The sequence below is a fragment of the Zingiber officinale genome, chromosome 1A (genome assembly GCF_018446385.1).
Source record: "Zingiber officinale cultivar Zhangliang chromosome 1A, Zo_v1.1, whole genome shotgun sequence".
Taxonomy (NCBI): Eukaryota; Viridiplantae; Streptophyta; class Magnoliopsida; order Zingiberales; family Zingiberaceae; genus Zingiber; species Zingiber officinale.
In genome coordinates, this window is record NC_055987.1 from 190,747,917 (window position 1) to 190,769,641 (window position 21,725).

At 37.0% G+C, this 21,725-nt stretch overlaps 2 protein-coding genes across 3 annotated transcripts; both read right to left on the minus strand.

Moving 5' to 3' along the window:
- Positions 1 to 2,096: 2,096 nt before the first annotated feature.
- On the minus strand, positions 2,097 to 5,646 carry LOC122038849 (pre-mRNA-splicing factor CWC25 homolog). Its single transcript, XM_042598804.1, has 4 exons — positions 5,410 to 5,646; positions 5,028 to 5,163; positions 3,467 to 3,628; positions 2,097 to 3,178 (listed from the first exon to the last, which is right to left on the minus strand). The coding sequence occupies exons 1-4, from the start codon at positions 5,595 to 5,597 to the stop codon at positions 2,300 to 2,302; spliced, it is 1,365 nt and encodes a 454-aa protein (XP_042454738.1). The 5' UTR covers positions 5,598 to 5,646; the 3' UTR covers positions 2,097 to 2,299.
- Positions 5,647 to 12,275: 6,629 nt separating this feature from the next.
- On the minus strand, positions 12,276 to 16,230 carry LOC122038850 (ADP,ATP carrier protein 1, mitochondrial-like). Of its 2 annotated transcripts, none has more exons than XM_042598805.1 (4): positions 16,131 to 16,230; positions 13,319 to 13,841; positions 12,852 to 13,223; positions 12,276 to 12,742 (listed from the first exon to the last, which is right to left on the minus strand). In XM_042598805.1, exons 2-4 carry the CDS (start codon positions 13,823 to 13,825, stop codon positions 12,446 to 12,448), a joined length of 1,176 nt encoding a protein of 391 aa, XP_042454739.1. In that variant the 5' UTR covers positions 13,826 to 13,841; positions 16,131 to 16,230; the 3' UTR covers positions 12,276 to 12,445. The 2 variants fall into 2 exon arrangements, with proteins under 2 accessions (XP_042454739.1, XP_042454740.1); XM_042598806.1 differs by having other exon boundaries at positions 16,070 to 16,215.
- Between the last annotated feature and the right edge of the window lie 5,495 nt (positions 16,231 to 21,725).

Here is a 21,725-nt window from a genome sequence, read left to right on the forward strand (position 1 = left end):
ATTATAATTTTTAAATTAAAAAAACATATATGAGACTAATTTTTTTTAATGATATGTGATGGGAGTGTTAGTTAATGACTTATAAGATATTACTAAATTATAAAATCTATACATTTCGATGAAAAGGTTTATAAGTTAATAAGTTAAATTTAAAATAATTATATTCACGAAGTGTAATATATGTGTATTGATTTGAACATTAATATAATGATGTTAATGTGGAGACTAGATATCTTAATCCATAAAAAAAAAGTAGACCAAGGGATGGACCACTCATAATTACGGCTGAATCGTGACCGCAATCCTGTCATAATTAGTTGCGATCCCTCCCTGAGTTCATCGTCCCCACCACCATATTATAGTTTTGGTTCAAGACCAAGTTGTCGGGCACTAAGCGGGGGGGTGGCTTCCGGTCGCCCGCTCTAACCCAAATTATAATCTGATGAAGACAATGAACCTAGGGAGGGATCGTAATCAATTGTAGCCGGATCGCGGCCACGATCTGATCGCAATTACAAGTGGTCCATCTCCTGATCCATTTTTTTTGTGGACCAGAAGATCTGCTCCGCGATCTGACTGCAATTGCTAGTGGTCTATTTCCCTTATCCATTTTTTTATGAACCCAGAGATATGCTTCCGTTAATGTGTGGGTGTTATAACACTCATCCATATTAATTTGTAATACTATTCGAATATACCTCCCTCCATATCTAAGGGAACGGCACTAGAAGGGTCAATATTAATTCAAGAATGTTAACAAATGAAGATACTTTCGGTTAAATCTCAACACCTAAGATCAATATACTCCCACTTTCTCTAACAATTTTCTCAAATGATTTAATGCTCAAGAATTATGAATTATAAGACAGCTCCGCATTAATATAAGATTAATGCCTAATGACAGTTGATCCCATATAATCGGATGAAAATTTGATTCTAACTCAAATGTTAATTTTATTAATTAACACCCATAATTTTTTTTTGAAGAAAAAATATCCAACAATCTTGCCTTCTGTTCAAGTATAATTACCCAATCTAAGTCTCGCCTGTTAAATAGGAGAAAAATTCACTTTAACTCTCAGAATTTAGAAATTAATCTTTTATAGCAAAGCTTCTATTACTAGCATTTATTGGTACTTCATAACCTAACACTGAAGATTATCTGTGTCAGGGTGCAATATTCTGTATAGCCTCTTCAGATGATTGCCCTTTCTTGTTAGCTATTGGAGATTCTAAAGGGAAATTGGAAGTAAGTAAACAACACTTCGAAAGAAGTAATTACTCTATTACTTGAAGCCTCTGTTAAACTAATAAGATCATCTGACAAGTGTTCCTTTGAAAAATGGAATTTAACATCCGTCTCACCAAAGAAACAAAACCAAACCGTTCTCTTTTCTCTCGTTAACAGTTGTGCACGGGACACCCTATCTGAACGAAAAATTGCCAATAAATTTGAAAAGAGAGGCGATGGAAGTAATCCATGTGGCATAAAGGTGATTCGTTTGTCCCTAGTGTCCCCGCTAACCCGTCTCTAGGTCAACACGGAGAAGATAAATCACGGGTGACTACTAGCCATTAGTGCAAATGACCAAGCGAGGTTATGCTCGGTCACGCCATGTTCGGTCATGCCGAGTTTCGACCCCAAGACCTCATGTGACAATACCCCATGTCTTAATCATCGCACCGCCCCGAGGACGGCGATGGAAGTAATCCAGCACCATCATCAGATTGAGCTTGGACTTGTTCAAGTTTGAGCTTTAAAAATGTGAGGATGTTTTGAGCAGATTTTTTTTTTCCTTTTCCTTATTATTTTAAATCTGTGTCACCTAAACAATTAAGAAGATCCCAGTTTTATTTTATATTTTTGTCGAATCGAAACGTATAGGATGGAAAGCACTTTTCAGTTAAGTGACAAATTTCTGAATTTATTTTTTAATTACTATCTACTTCATATATATTTACAGCCTCCGCGTCCATCGGCATCTCCATGCCTAGAAGCCACTGGGAGCAAAGAGGCATTTTTACCTTGACATTCCCCATCCACTTGGATGGGGATGGGCACAAAGACACGTATGCACACGTAATCAAAGAGAAAATAGATGAAAATGCTTACCTCTTATTTACATCCATTAAGTTTTTTCAGTAAAAGGAGTGTTAAGAGTAAACACAAGCAATCTGAAAACGTTTGTTTTAAAACATTTGCAGCTATCTTCCATACACAACCCAACAAGCGTCGGGCACTATCGAATTGCAAGAGCCAGAACAAGCTTGCATGAAACAATATGGTCTTTCCGATTTATCACCGCCGGAATGCATTGCTTTCATGGGCTGCAGAACCTCCCTGTGAGTAGTGAGCTCGACGACGCACACTCTCTTCTATAGTAGCGCTCCCCCCTTTCTCAGTTCCATAAATGCTCTTCTGAGCTGCATCCAGAAATGTCTTGCCTCTTGAAAAGCCTGATCTCGTTGCTTCGGCTCTGTCTTCCTCTGCTGCTTTCTTCAACCGTTTAGACCTTTGTTCCTCATGGAGTTCCGCATCCAGCTGCATCTCTCTTAATCGAGCTTCTCTCTCTTCCTCAGACATCTTTGGCACACCTCGACGACGATTATTGCCAGGCAGCTCATTCAACTTGTTGAATTCCCTGTGTTTGTCTTCCATTCCTCGTTCAGAATCAGGCTGGTGATGTTCATATGCAGAATGATTTCTTGTAGAATCATCCTGATGATTGTATTTTGAATAAGAATGGACTCTGGACGAGTGTCTATCACCCCTTCGACGATCTTCTTGTTGATGCTCAAGCAGTGAATGCTTTTGCTTATCTTCTTCCTCGCTTTCAGTTTGCCTTCTTGAACCTGAAGTATACCTGGGAGAATATCGATCACTCTTGGCATATTTATGTGGGTGATATTCAGATGTTAGATGATCACTGTTTCTTTTTCTTTCTGCATCTGAATTATTTCTTGACAGCCATTTGCCATGTTTAGACTTTCCTTCTTCATTCTTCATGGATGTTTGACCATCTCTTCTTTTCTCTTCCTGGTCATCCCTCGTGTCATCAGAATCAGAATGATGTCTCGATGAATGCTTCTCAGACTTTGACTTACTGTGACGATGGCTCTTGTGCCTTTTCTTTCCTTGTTTCTCCTTATTGTGTTTCTTGTCTTTCTCAGCTTCTGCCTGCAAAATCAAGATAGTTAATGTCACAACCTTATTGCGAAACGTAGAATCTGTTGTAAGAAAATGAATTTACAAGGAAGCAACTATATAACAGAATTCCATGACTTTTAAGAGGAAAATTTAGTTAATGTCCCAATGCCAAAGGGATGTAATAGTTTAACTTAATGGGAAAAAAAAGGTCATTGTTGGCATGAAAAATGATACAGAAAAGATCATTTGGAAAATTGTTTGCAGCATTAATCGCAGCTAGCATAGAATAATCATAAAAGCATTGAAACAACTGCTTACAGATTTCTTTATCATAGCCATCTTGATGGGATTATTCTTTATTCGAGCAAGTGCTTCCTGCTCACGCTGACGAATAAGGAGCAAAGGATCAGTGTGAAGTTTCCTCCATGCATCGTTTGCGGACTGTGGTTTGTCCTCAAACAAAGCTCCAAGAACACCAGCCTGATAAATTTTGAGATCTTATCATATAAACAATAGCACGAAAGATAAGTAGATGAATGCCTGCATACAATCAATTGATCTATATTTTGTTTAAAAATATACAGCAGCACAACTTTTTTCAATCAGGAACAGATGCACCGAAACAAAAGAAAATCAGCAATCAAACTCTCCAGCAAACTAGGTGCAACATAACAATCACAATCACAATAATAATACAAACTCTCCAGCAAACTCAGAAATGAAATGTGTATGTGCCAACAAAATAGAAAGAAAATCAGCAATCAACACGTGGCACCATCTAAAATACATAGTGTAAACCAACTCAGTGCTTTCACATCAGCACCACCCCTTAGTTTATGAATCTCACAAGGTACAAGCGCAAGGCATTCAGGCTTATTATACCTTAACCTATTATGCTATTGTTGGAGGACATCCAACCATGCTTCAGAATAACGTACCTATTGGAAGAGGTATCTCAGAAATTCCCAACAGGTTATCTTTCCTTGCTGGGTTCATCAGCATTCTCTCGAGAATCCATCATCTTAATTCCGTATGCTGTCTCACTTTCAGTCTCTATTGGCAATCCTTCTAAGCATCTCAACAGCTACCTCATCCAATTGGCCAAAATTTATATCCTCAAACCACTAGTCACTCTTTCATGAATGATCTAACATAGTTCTGATTCATCATCTATGCAAAACCACCAAAATACCATAGCATAGTATTAGAATTAGGAAGGCCCACCCTCATTAATTGTTTGCCAACTAGAAGAGCATGTGGAATCCCTTGCCTCGAGAGAACTTACCTTCACCATGAGAATTCCTATTTCCTATATGAGCATGATCATCTAGCCTACTGTTCTTGCAGCACCACTGTTGTCTGGACTTCCAATCAAAGGCATTTTTGTTGCATCAGTTCGTACTCAATTGACATATCAACTAATGTGTCTCCAATCAAACCTTTGCTAACCCAACTGTGGTAGTTAGAACATAAAACCTATTTAAATAGTCATATATTGTTCAAATTTCAAGAAGAGAATGATTCCTTTAGCAATTAATGTTGCAAACGAAGCAATTTTTAACATGAATATGAATGATGAGTAATTTGGCAAACGCAAGTTCTGTTTTGTACTGGTATGCCTATGGGAACAGTGTTAATCATTGTTGCACAACTTGACGCTCTTACATGAGATGAAATTAAAATGGTTAAAACAACGGTTATAATTTTCAGTCCTTAAATATATTACATAAAATCAATAAAGTGCATAATGTCCATTTGCCACCTAGAAGCATCAATAACAGGATACTAATACTAACACATACATGGAATATCCTCTGTTAGTTCACATCCCAACAGAACTGCATGGGAAAAGCATAGAGCATGGGTAAAAGGATTGTACCTTGGAGGAACTAGCCTCTGCTGCTGAGGCACTCGAGGCTTCTGCAGGTGGTGCTTGAAGTGCCTTGAACCCGTCCGAATTCCCCTTGCCCACCGCTAACCCCGACTCATATAGAAAATCCAATCTTTCCTGACGCCTAATTATCAAACCAAAAAACAAATTCATAAGATTAACAAGAAAAGATGCTTGTTACTTAAACAATAAAATAAAAACCTAATACCATGTCGACGAACCAAAAATCAGCAACGCAAAACCCTAAATTAAACAAACCCTAGAACAGCGATATCAGAAGTCCTAACAGCAATAACCAAAGAATCAAACAAAAAAAAAAAACAATCATCGAAGCAAGAAGCCGAGGGAACCAGAGACAGGAAGCACTTACGGGGCGAAGCCGCCCTGTTCCGAGAGGTGGCGTAACTCGTCCTTCTCGCGCTCGTCCTGGATCTGCTTCCGGAGCTCCTCGAGTTTGCGCTGCTCGGCCTCGTGCTTTTGCTCCGCTTTCCACACGTTCTCGATGTTCCTGAGGCTCCCCGTGTGCCATCCCTTCTTGTTAAGAAACTTCAACGCCATCTCCTCCGACTGCTTCTCCCCCTCCTCTCTGATTTTATCTCCTAACCGGCTAACCCTAGATTAAATAGGGTGAGCTCGGTTAATTCGGTTAATTGAAAACCGATTTGATTTAATAACTAACCCAATCAAATTAAAATTGAATTAAAAATTAATTATTTCAATAAACATAATTTATTTTTAAAAAATTATATATATATATATATAATTAATAATTTAAATTTGATATTTCTTTTATCTTAGATTTTAAAATAATAAAAATTATAAACAATATTAAATATAAAATATTAAACAAATTTTATAAATTATATATAAAACTTAATAAATAAAATTTTATTTGTTTTGTTCCAAAACAAAGATATCCATGGAGGTAAGTTCGTCCTATTTAAATATTCACGATAAAGCTGTATTGGATTCTTTTTTGGATAGACCCTTAAAGGAGAAGAAAGACAGGAATGCTAACATACGTCTATCTATTCTCTAATTCACCTGTCCCGATCCGTTTTGGGAACGTCCAATGCCAAAGTCACTGAATGGGTAAGTCATCAATCTCTAAAACGGATTATGTGTTGGTACAATTTGCACTATTGATATAACTCGGGTTTTGATGACTGATAAATGGATTAAAGTTATAGTGTTTTGTGATCTAATTATTTTACCAAGTGTGCAAGAGTTGATAAGTCTGAAGGACCTGACACCATGTTAAAATCCAGCTAGGTTCACGAGACCGATAGCTAGTGGGAAGTCCAGATAGGTTCGCGGGACCTGACCACTAATGCGAAGACCTGGTGGGGTCAAAGGCAAGTCGAATGACTGCAAGTGGTAAGTGAAGATAAACAACTGAAGGAGAGATCCAGTGGGGATGCGTTCCCGATTGAAGAAATTGTAGGTGTCGGCCCAACTTAAGTCTATTTGAGAAATCTAAGTTGAGACCTTGACTAAATCCTGCTCTCGTGGAGACATGATCTAATTATACTCCTATTTTATTAATATTATGCTAACTTTGTTTTGTAGGATAAATATATTTTTATTTGTCTGCACTAACTCCTTTTTGCAGGAATTCAAAGGCTGGAAAAAGGGAGTCCAGGCGCTCGGAGCTGGTCCAGGAACCCGAACTAGTGTCGCCTGTGCAGGTGCCGCAGGCACCCAGACAGTTCGGGCGCCCGGAGTTGGTTCAAACGCCCGAACCAAAAAAATTATCCTGAAACTGAGTTGGAGCGCGTCGACTGATCGAGCCCACGTCAACGGTCCAAACACCCGGAGGGGTCCGAGCGCCCAGAAGTCGATAAACTTCGCGAATGAATCTTAAACGAGAGATCGCTACGTCAGTAATTATCTAGGCGCCTGAAGGGGTTTTAGGCGCCTGGAATGGGCTTATGTAAGGGTCTTCGACCAGTAGCTTCAGAACATCAACTACTATAAGTTTCATTTTTATGTGTTGCTCCGAAAAGGCTCCGACAACACCGAAAGACTTCTCCGAAGTTCGAAGAACGAAATATTCCAATTTCCTTTCTGTTTGTTGGTAACAAGTAAATTCAATTCTTGTAAGTATTTGTAACTAATTATTCGAACTGATAGTGATTGTCTAACAAAAGTGATCGGCGATCGCAAACATTAGAGTATGAGTCGTCACAAGCTTCAAACCAAATAAAGCCATATGTGTTAGCATTACTTTCTGTTTTTATTATTCCGCGGCGTAACTGTTTTTAACTCTCGATTTTTAACGAACGATATTCATTCCCCCCCAGGGGCATAGCCACCTTAAGCAGAGGGGGTGCGACCGCCCCCTCTCACATTATATATATATATATATATATTCCTTGTCATTTTTAGTAGTCGACTCATCACCATTCATTGTCGAAAATAGGAATTGAGGAAATATAACGATTTAAAATATTAAGTATTGAATTTTAAAATTAAAATATATAATAATAAATGGATGAACTAAATTATAAGATACGAAGTAAGGAAGTTAAATTAAAATTGAATCGGGTTTGAACTAAATCCAATAGGTGGATACAGAAATAAGGATTATGTTGGTTTAAATCGAGATTGATTTGAAGTTGAGTTATGACCAAACCAAATTTAATGTTTAAATGAGTCTGATCGATTTAAAAGGAATTAGGATATTTTTGATAAAACTTTCATTTTTTTCTCTCTTTCATCCCTACGCACATTGCAACTCCTTCATCCATTCCTCGATTTTATTTTTTTTTTCTTTCTCTTCTTCCTCATTTGCTTCTTCTCCTCTTCTCCAATGTAAATAAACCTATAATTTTTTCCACTCCTCTTCTAAAAAGCACAAGAACTCTATTTTCTTCTCCTTTCTCTTCTCGATAAGCAAGAAATGCAACACCAATTGCTGTCCTCTTCCAACAACAAAATTGAGTAGCCCTCAACCCCCATATCTTTTTCCTCTTCATGTATTTGTTAGGGTTTTGTTGGCACCACAAGAATAGTCATGTTTTGTCTTACCTTGCTCTCTTTGTGTTGTTGTTGAGCTCACTAAAACTAGTTGAAATTGCTAACGTTAAAGGTAAAGTTCCCTTTTTTGCTTCTTTCTCTCTATCTTATATTTTTTATTTTTCTCAAAAGTAATGGTCTTCCAAAAGGAGTAAGTTATTCCCTTTTTCTTTTATGAATTTTTTAAAATTGCCCCTCCTGATAAAAAAATCCTAGCAACCCCCCCCCCCCCCCCCCCCCATGATCCTACACTATGTAATGTACTTTATCTGGTAGGTTATGGGTACTAGTGGGTATTTTACCAAAGGTTTTTATCAATCTACATTTGTATGATTCCTCTTGAATCATATACTCGGGGGTGGGTGCGGAGCGGACGATTTCTAAACGGACTTCTCATTAATTAGAGGGAGAAGATCGCTAAAATTTTGTTCTTGCGCTCGTCCTGGATATGCTTCTAGAGCTCCTCGAGTTTGCGCTGCTCGACCTCATGCTTTTGCTTCACTTTCCACACGTTATCGATGTTCTTGAGGCTCCCCACGTGCCATCCCTTCTTGTTAAGAAACTTCAACGCCATCTCCTCCGACTGAGCACAGATCCAAAGGATAGACCACTACATCCATTGGTTGATTGAGATGGATCCCACCTATTAAACAGGGGGGATCCATCCCCATCAACCAATCAACTTATATGGTCCATCATATCTGGACAGCAAATTACGATCTAGAGGATCCTAGCTCCCTCCAACTATTGATTCTCCCCTCCTCTCCTCTCGGCTTTCTTTCCTAACCCTAGATTAAATAGGGGTGAGCTACCCAGCCTAATTAATTAAAAACCGATTTAATCAATTTAATTTTGACTAACCCAACTAAATTAAAAATTTGTTAAAATTTAATTAAAAATTAATTATTTCAATTAACATTGAATTAACTGAATTAATTTAAAAATAATAATAATATATATAATTTAAATTTGATATTTCTTTTATCTTAGGTTTTAAAATAATAAAAAATATAAACAATATTAAATATAAAATATTAAACAAATATTATAAATTATATATAAAGCTTAATAAATAAAATTCAAATTTTATTTTTTTTTATAATTTCGATTAATCAAAATTTTAAATTAAAAAATGAAATTCAGCAGAATTAACTAATATTTTCAAAAATAAAAATTAAATTTCAAATTGATGGAACTGAATTTCTAAAATAAATTGATTTGGTAGATTTGTTTTTCTGTTTAACCAAATATGTGTACATCCTTAGATATCGTTTTCCCCTCTCGCCTTATCAGAACTGGAAAATGAATTGGGAAATGGGAAAAGAAACGAAAATAGAGTAATGCCCATTTGCAAAATATATACAAGTAAGCAAGTCACGTGTGTATGAACTATTAAAGAACTTAAATTTATTTGTCGTTAGTATTGAAAAAACTTAAATTTATATATTAAGTTGATAATTTATTTTTTCATATTCGTGAGGTATACGGGTTAAAAAGAATTAATTTTTAAAAAAAAATTATATTAAATTAATTAGAAATATTATTATTTTTTATTTATGAACGCATCCTATTATAATGAAATAATAAGATAGATGTTATAAAAGTAATGAAATGATACTGAATTTTTTAATATGTTATTAGTTTTAATGAATTTTTATCTATTATTAATGAAAGTGAAATGGGAAAAAAAATATTTTTTTTTATATTATTGTAGTTGATTTAGTTGCATTTATTTTAAACCCTATATCTAAATAAGAAGTTTTATTGAAAATATTAATTTTATATTATGATATTTTAATTCCATTTAAAAATTTGATTCTATTAAGATTATGCATAGTATCAGAAATTATTTATATGATATTTATCAATATTATAATATAAATATAGATTAGAAATTAATATATCTCAAACATATATAAAATATAAATAATAATAGTAGGTTTTTAAAATTTATTAAAATATAATTTTTATTAAAAAAACAGCGTACACTAGTATGTGTAGGATCATAAAGTCGCTAGGGAATAAATAGTATTTTCGAAAATCAAGAGTTAAAACGAATTATGTAGCAGAATAAAAAAAAAGAAAACTAGAAGGAAAAAGATAAGCACGTGCTAATATAAGTAATTTTTTACTTGATTTGGAGTTTTCGATGACTAATATTCCAAGGTCTGTACTCATCGAGTGCTTCCATTGGGCAATCCACTAATAGTTCGAAAAGATACAATAATAAATATAAGAACTACATATGAAAGATTATCAACAATAAAGGAAAATAAGTAAAGCTTGATGTCCGGTTGTCGGTGGAGCGTTACAGCGTCATCGGAGTCTTTTTGAAGCAGCGCTAAGGAAGGAAAGTCGTAGCAGGTGATTTTCTGAAGCTGCTGGTCGAGGACCCTTATATAGGCTCAATCCGGGCACCTAGAACCCCTCCGAGCACCTGAACCATTGCTGACGTGATGATTTCTCGTCGAAATTCATCCACAAAGTTTATCCACTTCTGGGGGTCTGGACCCCTTCTCGCGCCTCAACCCCCTCTGGGCACTTGGACCGTTAACGTGCGTTTGGCCAGTCGTCGCGCTCCAACTCAGCTTCTTGATAAATTTTCTGATCAGGGCACCCAAACACCCTTTTTTCCAGCCTTCTTCCCTATAAAAAAGAGTTAGTCCAGGGCAACAAAAATATGTTTATCCTGCAAAATAAAGTTAGCACAATACAGTAGAATAATAGTAGTAATTAGATCCTCTCTCCTCGAGACCACGATATAATCAAGGTCTCAACTTAGACTTCCCAAATGGACCTAAGTTGAACCGACGCCTATAGTTTCCTCAACCGGGAACGCGTCCTTACTGAATCTCTCATCCAGTTGCTTATCTCCACTTACCAATTGCAGTCACTTGATTTTCCATTGACCCACTAGGTCTTGCTGTTAGTTGTCAGGTTCGCAGACCTAACTGGATTTTGGCCGGTTGTGAGATCCCGCGGACCCAACGGGACTTCCAGCCAAATATCAGGTCCCACTGACCTATCTAGACTTCACACTAGCTATGAGGTCCTGCGGACCTAGCTGGATTTCAACATAGTGTCAGGTCCTCCAGACACATCAACTCCTACATACTTGGTAAAAAGGTTAAACACACACCACATCTAACTTTAACCTATTTGTCATACATCAAAATCAGATTATTAGTACAACATGTACTAATAGTATGCCCAAGTTTCATACTGAAACTTGAGAATTATTTTATAACTTCTTTTGATTTACTGAAGCGGATAACTTATCGGATGTCGATATTCTATGGTGGTGGTCATAGAAAGCTCAAAGTTTTCTCATCCTCACCATCATCGCAAAAGAAATTTTAACTTATCCAGTGTTAACCGTTATTGTAGAACATGCGTTTAGTGCCAAAGGTAATATATCAGATGAACAACAATCTATTTTATCTCCCGACTCTTTGGAAGTCCAAGCATTAATTGATGATTGAACAAAAGCCGAAAAAAAAATCAAGAAATATAATTTTTAGATAACAAAGTAGAAGACTTTGATACTGAAGTAACGAACACTATGTGAACAGAAAATAGTAGTGAGTAATAATGTTATTTTCTAAGATAAAAGAGTAAAAAGATAAAAGGGCTATGTAAACTTTGACTCCTCTATATCCTAACAAGATACATAGACAACTTAAATAAGTTTTATATATTTTTTAATAAATTTATCATTTTAATTTTTTTTTAATATAATAATTTTGAACCTCGACGAATCGTGAATCAATGATTCCGAATCGTAAACTATAATCTTTTTGAACGATGAACTTAAGGTTAAAGATCCATATATTAAGAACTATTAAACTATTAGTTTCAAACTATTGAACCATCGATTTTGAATCGTGATATGATTCCAAGTTTGATAAGTTTTATTTGTTTGTAATGCAGTAAATCAATTTGGATGGAGTTAAATATCCTATATGTAACATTCCCATGGTTCGTGAATACTTTTACTATGAATTTGAATATAATAATCTCTCTCTATGCATCAGTCTCCGTAAAATTACAAGATTTAGAACGGTAGCATACACGCACATATTTAATTTTCACTCAATTCATAAATCAGCTTAAAATGCAAAATGAGATGGAAATGACACATGGAAAACAATATCAGCATCTTAACACTTTGATAATGAGTTAAGGTGACCCATAATCCTGCCATGGCGACAACAATCAAGAAACAAGGTATCCAAAAATCATAAATTAACCGTTGGTTCCGGAGAACAATAACATCTCTCAACTGAAAAATGCTAGGAGAATCTCCCATACTACCAAAAATTATTCAGTTCTAAAACTTTCTGACAGAATTCGTCATCATCTGAAGAAAAAAAAAAGAGCAGCTTTCACTACGCACCGCCAGATCCGTACTTCTTGCCGAAGACAATCAACTGCAGTTTGTCATAACCGGCAAGCACACCGGCACCGGCGACCGCACGGAGGATATTTGCACCGGCACCCTTGAAGAGGGACTTTGGGCCTTCTTTCTTCAAAATCTGAGAGAATGCATCCAAGGAGCTCTTGTACTTTACGGCTTCTCCGGATGTCATCATCATTCTTCTTCTAACCGTGTCAATAGGATACGATGCAAGACCAGCACCGTTGGTGATCAGCCAACCCAAAGCGAAACTCGCGAAGAAACTATCCTGTAATTCAAACACGAGAAATAGCTCATCATTATATAAATGACAGTTTTGGAAGAATAATGCAAGTTAAATTGCTAAGTATATTGATGCACATCTAGACAAGAATTACCTGCAAACTTCCAGTGAGAAGCACTGGCTTCAACGAGTCGTACATTCCAAAGTACAGACCTCGGTACACTATAATCCCGACGCATGAAATGTTAAATCCTCTGTACAATCCAGCAATGCCATCGGATTGCAAGGTCTTCCGGTAAACATCGATAAGGCCATTGAATTGTCGCTCTCCCCCTTTCTTTGCTGCCTTGGAATCATTCGCAAGGCGAGTTCGAGCATAGTCCAAAGAGTACACAAACAACAAGGAACAAGCACCTGCAGCACCACCTGAGCCAAGATTGCCAGCAAACCACTTCCAGTATCCATCTCTGTCTTTCTTAAAGTTAAACATCCGCTTGAAGTAATCCTTGAATGCAAAGTTCAATGCCTGGCAACAAGAGAAAATAAATCCAGTTATGAAGCAGCACATCAATAGTTTACCAAGGATTATTTGTGTTGCAGAATAAACGCATACGAAAGTACCTGAGTCGGGAAATAACGAATGACATTTGCAGTGTTTCCTCGCCACAAAGACAAAGCACCTTCTTCTCTAATTGTTCGGCCAAAACAATCTGAGATTCCCTTGTAAGGTTCAGCGAGCCGACCAGCCTTGATCATTTCATCCTGATTCTGGATCAGGAGCTTCACTCGTTCAATAGGAGCAGCAGCTGTCTTGGAAACAGCAGCAGAAACTCCTCCCATTAGGAAATCAATAGCAAAGCTCTTGAATCCTTTCTCGGCAGGAGCCTGAGCAAAAACAGGAGATACAGAGACAATAGCAGGAAGCCCATTGTTACAACTGGCAACCTGCACACTTGGTGTCTGAATCGCCCCATTCAGATAGTTTACAGTTGTAAATCGTCTCTCATACACAGCAGGATTATACAAGCTACGTCTCTGAGATAGCACATCTTGCGAAATTCTGGACCTGAGATGGAGTTGACCAGACAATGCCTGCATTGAAGTTGGGTGATTGATCTGATCCGCCATGTTGTAATCAAAAGACCTGCACATCAGCCACAATCGAAATCTTTCACGCTTTCCAAACATAAACCAATGATTCGGTAGCATAAATTAATTATGCCAACAATTTCCATCTGTAGCAGAACAGAGGTGATAAAAAAAATGTGCATAACAAGCCACTAAACTCTGGCTTCTTCCCGATCTAATTCAGTCAATTATATTAGAAAAGGTAAGGAACCAAGTTGGTGAACACCCTATAATGTATCACCCTAAATATAGATCAAATATGAAGTCACACTAACAAATCTTAAAATAACAGAACTAATTACTCAATAATTTCAGAGGACCATCAATAATTCTATACAGTTGGAAATGCCAACCAGAACTGCAAAATATCATATAACATCAACGCACAATCTGAGATGTACTATATATCAAATATTTTATGCTACTGTGTTGTGCGTCCTGCCCTCACTGCTCAATGTACTATGTTCGGCCTTCATATTCCAACAACAAAAGGAATGAGAAAATTAACTTCAAGCATTCTAAAATTAGTGGTATTGAATTCTAGTTCACACTGTTTAATTGGTTTTTCCAAAAAGGTGATAGTTTCTGAATGTCACACGGAATCATAGATTATCCTTTTAATAGTTCAAATTCATTCTAGCATGAAACCAGAATCCAAAGACTATGTTCACAATATGTCAAGGTAAAAGCATATTTAGGTTGGGTAATTTGATTATGCACCACAAGCTACAATAACTCTAAATGATTCAATACTGAACTGGATAATAACAAAAAAGAAATGATACATTAAAATAAGCATATGAAGTTTTCAAAAAAATGATCCTCTTATCATAGAAGTAGACAATTGATTGAAGCAAGGAAAATTTGCTCTTTGTTGAATGTAAGATAATATGACGTTGACAAGATAAAATTTGAAAACCAAAATGACTAATTGAACACGAACCCCATAAATATTCATTTGGCAACTTTGTTAATTTAAAGGTCAGAGATTAAAACAAATGCAGATGGGAAATTTTAATGATAAGTTTAATAATAGGTACATCATTTCCATAATAAAAAAATTGAGGCATGCGAGAATGAAGGAGAGGCAATAAGCATGAATGGAAGAAAGTGCCTATAAAGTATAAACCACAAAGGCATGAAAAAAATCATGCTGAATCCATTATAATTTTAACAATGTATTTATTTAATCTTGCTTTTTCCAACAAGTCCTTCGATCCTAAAGTATTCTAGCATGAATGGAAGAAAGTGCCTATAAACACAAAGGCATGAAAAAAATCATGCTGAATCCATTATAATTTTAACAATGTATTTATTTAATCTTGCTTTTTCCAACAAGTCCTTGGATCCTAAAGTATTCTTGATACTTGTCTAAATTTAGCAATATTTTAGAAGTGAACTATTAGGTTTGGTTTACATTTGAGTATAAAGATAGAAAGGGGAGGGGGGTGAGAGAAAGAGTAAGATCACACACAAAAAAACATGAATAAGTATTTGCTACTCAGATAACAGATATATAGTTTTATATTGCCTACCCACCCTCCCTCTCTCTTTGCCCTTCCGAGTTATCCACCCAAGTAAACTCAGTCTTAGTTAACTTACTGCAAAAGTCTGATAGACAATAAAAGATCGATAAAATAAACTAGCACACGTCTAATACTGAATAACTCCGCCACTCTATTTGAACCACATACTTGAAATTACAAACGACACTTAAAATTCTAAGATAACAAAACTGAGATGCTAGATTAAGAAAAGCATGGAACTAAAACAAACTACAAGCCTGGAGATCTATGGCGCCTTTCAAGATCTGAGTGCTATAATAAAATCTTTCACAAGCATATAACAAATGAGATCAGGCGCTGTGCATGAACTAAATTGCTAATGTGTATTAAAAGAGCGCACAGAAAACACTGCAGATCTACCAATCTCAACAATTTGAGTAAATGAAATGTACGATTAGAGCGACCTTCTCTAAAACTAAAGCAAACAATTCATAATCTGCGCGAATCGAACAAAAATGACCGCTAAAAGGCACGATCATAACCGATCTAGAGGAGACCTATATATCGGGACGTGGGAATGGCTCAAACGACGACGATGCCTATTAGATAGGCGCAGAATTCGCAGAAAACAAATCGATCAAGTAAAACCACAAGAGGAACCTAAAAATAACAATCGATCCGCTCAGATCTCCCATCGATGACCACAAAAATGAAAAGGAAATCAGAAAACAAAACCTACATCAGATCTAAAGAAACATAGCAGACAAGGGTCGATCTAAACGGAGGATTCGGGCTCGTACCCTTCCACGGCGCCTCCCTTCCCCCTCTTTTCTCGACGCACTGTGAGAGGAGGAGGACGCCAAGCGAGAGGTGGAAAATGGCGGAATGCCAGCGTATTTACTGGCCCTCGCTCACCTGGACCGTTGACGTGCGGAACACTATGTTGTCCGTTCGATCTAATCGGAGGGCAGAAGAGCGGTGCAGGTTTCTTCGTCGGTCGTGATAGCTGGGGCCTTTCTTTTACTTGCCATTGGCTGGCTAACATGGGCCCACCCTTACTTACCAATAGAAGGGCTACATTGTTACGTTGACGGAGGAAATGGACGACCGCGATGGATTTATCGTTTGTTTTAGGAAACAATTCGTTGTACGGGGAATTTCTTATTTATGAAATTGCTTAATCACTTACTTAAATTGGACCTCTAATATTGTAAATTTACATAAACTGGACCTCCAAATTACAGAGTCCCAAATTAAGCTACTACTATTTCTCGGACGAAAATATCCTTGAGGTTTCATGGTCGAATGATTTTTTAACGGCAATTTACCAAAAGTTATAGGTAGAGATTTAAATTTATCAAAAGGTGTATGCTACTTTGGTATTTACTAAAGAATGTATTTTTTTAAGTGTATTTTCTATTTTATCCTCCTGACAATTTGACTTTTTCTATCGTTTTCTTTTCTTCACTATATTTCTCTCTCTCTTCTCTTTTTTTAATCAGCAGAACATATGGATAACATTAGTCAATTTTTTCATAACATTTTAATACATTTGAAGAACCAAAAATAAACAACGAATAGCATATTTGAACTTCTTGCACATCGATAAGTGAGTTTCGATCAAAACCCACTGATGGACCTAGAGAGCTCCGATTGCACCCATTTCAGTTTCTATGGATTTTTAAAATTACAAGGAGTTCAAATATGATGTCCATTATTTATTTTGGCTTTCCATAGATGTTAATATGCAAAATCAAAGAATCAGCAAAAAAGCTCACGTTGGGCCTGATATGGAATCATATCAGACCCAATGTGGGCCTGATATCATTCCATATCAGGCCCAACGTGAGCTTTTTATCGATTCTTTGATTTTATATATTAATATTTATTAAAAGTTGAAATAAATAATGGACATCATATTTGAACTCCTTGCAATATGAGAAATTCATAGGAACTGAAATGGGTTCAATCGGAGCTCTCTAGGTCCATCAGTGGGTTTTGACCAAAACCCACTGATGGACATAGAGAGCTCTGATTGAACTCATTTCAGTTCCTATGGATTTCTGATATTGCAAGGAGTTCAAATTTGGTGTCTCTTATTTATTTTGACTTTTCATAACTGTTAACATGCAAAATCAAAGAATCGGCAAAAAACTACACATTGGGCCTAATATGAACTCATATTAGGCCTAACGTGGCCTGATATGGAATCATATCAGGCCCAACTTCCATATTGCAAAAATTCAACAGCCTTTTCTGATAGTCGTGGTTTACATGTGACCCGGTAATACTCAATGCACCTTTTACGGATTGAGTTTAGAGATTATACATGCTTTGTGTATATGAGAAACAATAAAAAGATTGATTATGAGAAAAGGTTGTCGTTGTGGTAATTTCTCTGATTGTGACAGCTGCAAAACAGATAACTAACTTTGGTTATAACTAGATGATTAATTGTTCAGGTGCAATTTAATCATTTGAGATTTTAACTGAGCTTAATCCAACAAAACAAGAGGATAGTAAATTAGTTTAAACTTGCATGTTAGTCCGATCCTTACATCATTCAAACAACCACCTTTCACAAATTTTCAAAGCTTTGTTTTATTTTCCCTCTCTTTTTTTGTTACCAAAATTGAAGGTATTTAGAATGGCTAATAAAGTGCATTTTTAAAGTTTAGGATGTAACCAATTTTGTTAATCTTTAACAAAAACTTACTAATTCATTCAGAATGAAACATATGAATCTTACATACCAATATTTTCCTGTGCGGAAGAAAACATACTAGAAACTGAAATATACAACAATAAAAAGATTAAATTTTTGCAACATGGAAGTTGGGCCTGATATGGAATCATATCAGGTCCACGTTGGGTCTGATATGATTCCATATCAGGCCCACGTTGGGCCTGATATGAGTTCATATCAGGCCAATGTGTAGTTTTTTGTCGATTCTTTGATTTTGCATGTTAACAGTTATGAAAAGTCGAAATAAATAAGAGACACCATTTTTGAACTTCTTGCAACATCAGAAATCCATAGGAACTGAAATGGGTTCAATCTGAGCTCTCTAGGTCTATCAGAGGGTTTTGACCAAAACCCACTGATGGACCTAGAGAGCTCCGATTAAACTCATTTCAGTTCCTATGGATTTCTGATGTTGCAAGGAGTTCAAATATGATGTCCATTATTTATTTCAGCTTTTAATAGATATTAATATATAAAATCAAAGAATCGATAAAAAAGCTCACGTTGGGCCTGATATGGAATGATATCATGCCCACGTTGGGCTTGATATGATTCCATATCAGGCCCAACGTGGGCTTTTTTGCTGATTCTTTGATTTTGCATGTTAACATCTATGAAAAGCCAAAATAAATAATGGACACCATATTTGAACTCCTTGTAATTTTAGAAATCCATAGAAACTGAAATGGGTGCAATCGAAACTCTCCAAGTCCATCAGTGGGTTTTGACCGAAACCCACTGATTAACCTAGAGAGCTCCCGATTGCACTCATTTTAGTTCCAGTAGATTTCTGAAATTGCAAAGAGTTCAAATATGTTATTCGTTGTTTATTTTTGGTTCTTCAAATGTATTAAAATGTTGTGAAAAAATTGACTAATGTTGTCCATATGTTCTGCTGATTAAAAAAAGAGAAGAGAGAGAAATATAGTGAAGAAAAGAAAACGATAGAAAAAGTCAAATTGTCAGGAGGGTAAAATAGGAAATGCACTTAAAAAAATGCGTTCTTTGGTAAATACTAAAGTAACATACGCCTTTTGATAAATTTAAATCTCTACCTACGCCTTTTGGTAAATTATCGTTTAAATTTTTTAAAGACTAACGTTTCGCTTCATTATCTTCTAAAAAATAGTTTAATTATAAATTTTAATTCATCAAGTTATTTCACAACTTAATAAAATATAATTAAGTAATTGTATCCCTTTTAAATTTTGAAAAAAATCATTTGTAAACTAATTGATACAGTGCATAATAGTAAGGCTTGATCATTAGAAATCAAGAGTACGTGATAGTCAGAAGTTAAGAGAAGATGACAGTTAGAAGTCAAGGGGATATGGTAGTCAGAAGTCAAGGGGCGTGGCAGTAAGAAGTCAAGGAGACGTGATAGTCAAAAGATGGGGACAAGCAAGGGGGACCCTCGGATGCTATCAGTCGTATAATGCCAGGTCGGGATTCACAGATCAAGAATGTAGATATGCAGCATGGGGCACGATCAGGGGGAAGCCTGACTTGTTCTTATTGGTCAGGTTTCTTTAACTCGGTTATAGGGTTTAGAACAAATCTGGATAGAACAAAGCAGGGAAGCCTGGTTCTCTGGATAGAACAAATCTCGGCCGGCTAACTCTTGGCCGGCTCGAGCACCAGCTCTCCACTGCTCTTTGCTCCTCAAGACTTAGGCCATGGGTCATACCTGGCTGATTATCCGGAGCTGCTCTACTCATACCCGGTCAGGATAGAAGATGCTACAGGACAACTAAGTCTGGAAATCGCAACTGTCTGTTAAGGAAAATAACTGCTGTCTTTCAGGGAATATTCCGATGGTCCGTAAGCACCTACAAAGGGAGTTTTCCTCCGGCCTACTGGAGCATGCCACGTGCCCCCTGTCACTCGGCAAGTCCTGACACCAATTCTCTGACATACGTCAGTCTCTAGAAGATACGCACTATCATATAAAAAGGGAAGCTCTCTCCCTTACGCGGGTACGTGTACTCACACATTCACACTTGTCTTCTACTTTTCTTCTTTATACACTGTTCATCTGGGGAAAAAGTATTTGACTTGAGCGTCGGAGGGTCCGCGTCGAGATTTTTTTCCCTGATTTTTGGTCTCTAACGTTTCGTGTGTTTGTCTAAGCGTGCGCAGAGCTCCAGTCCCGCCGGCTCCAACACCGGCACCCGTCAACGCCACGTTGAGGCCCTCTCCCTGAAGCTCATACGAGCGTAGCATCCTAATCGTCTCTTTATTAGCGTTAGTAATATCTCATCCGACCTTCATCTAACTCGGATTTCGAACAGGATCACTAATATCTGCCTTATTCTCATGAAGTAAACATGGCCTAAACGTTGACCATTTGATCTCTTCCATGCGCTTCCCGCCACGTAAAACGCAAATCTTGTTCATGGATGATAACAAGAACTCGAAGACGAATTTCTTCCATTTTTATCGCGCCCTATTATTCCTCAGAGTCACAGAAACAACCTATAAAATCCCTTCCTCGCCTCAGAATCTCTCAGGTCTGCACAGATTCAATAACTCTTTCTTCATCCCTAATCATATTCCTCGAATCCAATCGATACTCCTCCATATTTAAGACAAAAATGGAGATGAGGAAGATCGCCTGTGCCGTCCTCTTCGCCGCCGTCGCGGCCACTGGCGCCATGGCCACCGAGGCCCCCGCCCCCGGCCCCGCCTCCAGTGCTCCCTCGTCCTTCTCCGCCGGATCAGCCCTCGGCTTCGCCGTTCTCTCCTTCGTCGCTTGCTACTTGCAGTAAGAGCAGGGTCGACCTGATCTCGATCGCTCGTCGATGGCGTCGCTGTGTCGTTGAATTTGATTGAAATGAATTGGTTAATTTGTTTGTTATTGCTGTTTATGAGCTTCTAGTGGAACTCCAATGAGAGGTTTTCACGATAAACAAATATATCTCTATAAAAACAACAATAATTTCAGTTCTTCTGTCCTCTAAATCTTGTGCACAATGATATCTCAATCTTGTGCATTTGTAGCAACGAAAACAGGCCGGCCCCCTTTTCTAAGAGATAAGGTTTGATTCAAAACAATCCTTTGGCATCCTTCCCAATTGTCTTCCTGCATGTTCTAATGCCTTGTGGAGCCATAAAGCAGCTTTCAGATATATCGATCGATCATCACAACGTCAGGAATCCACTTTAAGCACTGTCTAGGAGCAGCAAATCGATTTATCGTCCACATATCTATCTGTCGACGTACCCATGCCATGGGTGCAGAAATGCAGTTCGCTTTTAAGATAAGAGCAATGGAGCATCTGCAAGAATTCGGGAATATGAGAAATATTCTGCTAGGAAGAAAGAGATCAGATCATATATCAGCATGCAGGAATGGCATACAATTCCATAATTTGGAGAAGCTGATTCTTTGATCACTTAGCGGAATGTAAGAACACATGACTACAGCTCCATTATTGCACCACTCAGTTACTGAATTATATGTCTAGTAATATTCACAGTTCCATTCGATCTATGAATGGACTGCTGATTCCATCCCATCTTGTTCAGAATAACTAAAACACGCATGAATTATGAGAATAATGAGAGGGGAAAAAAAAATCATAGCTCAGAATAAGAAGACAGGGCACATGTTCTTAAGGAACAAACTGGAGCATATATGTGAGAATAG

Excerpts from the sequence above, each read along its gene's own strand:
- LOC122038849 (XM_042598804.1), bottom strand. The coding sequence starts at position 5,597 with ATGGCGTTGAAGTTTCTTAACAAGAAGGGATGGCACACGGGGAGCCTC. Across the intron at positions 5,164-5,409 it reads GAACAGGGCGGCTTCGCCCC|GCGTCAGGAAAGATTGGATT; the intron begins GTAAGTGCTTCC and ends TTTGATAATTAG. Across the intron at positions 3,179-3,466 it reads TGGCTATGATAAAGAAATCT|GCAGAAGCTGAGAAAGACAA; the intron begins GTAAGCAGTTGT and ends TTGATTTTGCAG.
- LOC122038850 (XM_042598806.1), bottom strand. Across the intron at positions 13,224-13,318 it reads TTCGTTATTTCCCGACTCAG|GCATTGAACTTTGCATTCAA; the intron begins GTACTTTCGTAT and ends TCTTGTTGCCAG. Across the intron at positions 12,743-12,851 it reads TTCTCACTGGAAGTTTGCAG|GATAGTTTCTTCGCGAGTTT; the intron begins GTAATTCTTGTC and ends TTTGAATTACAG.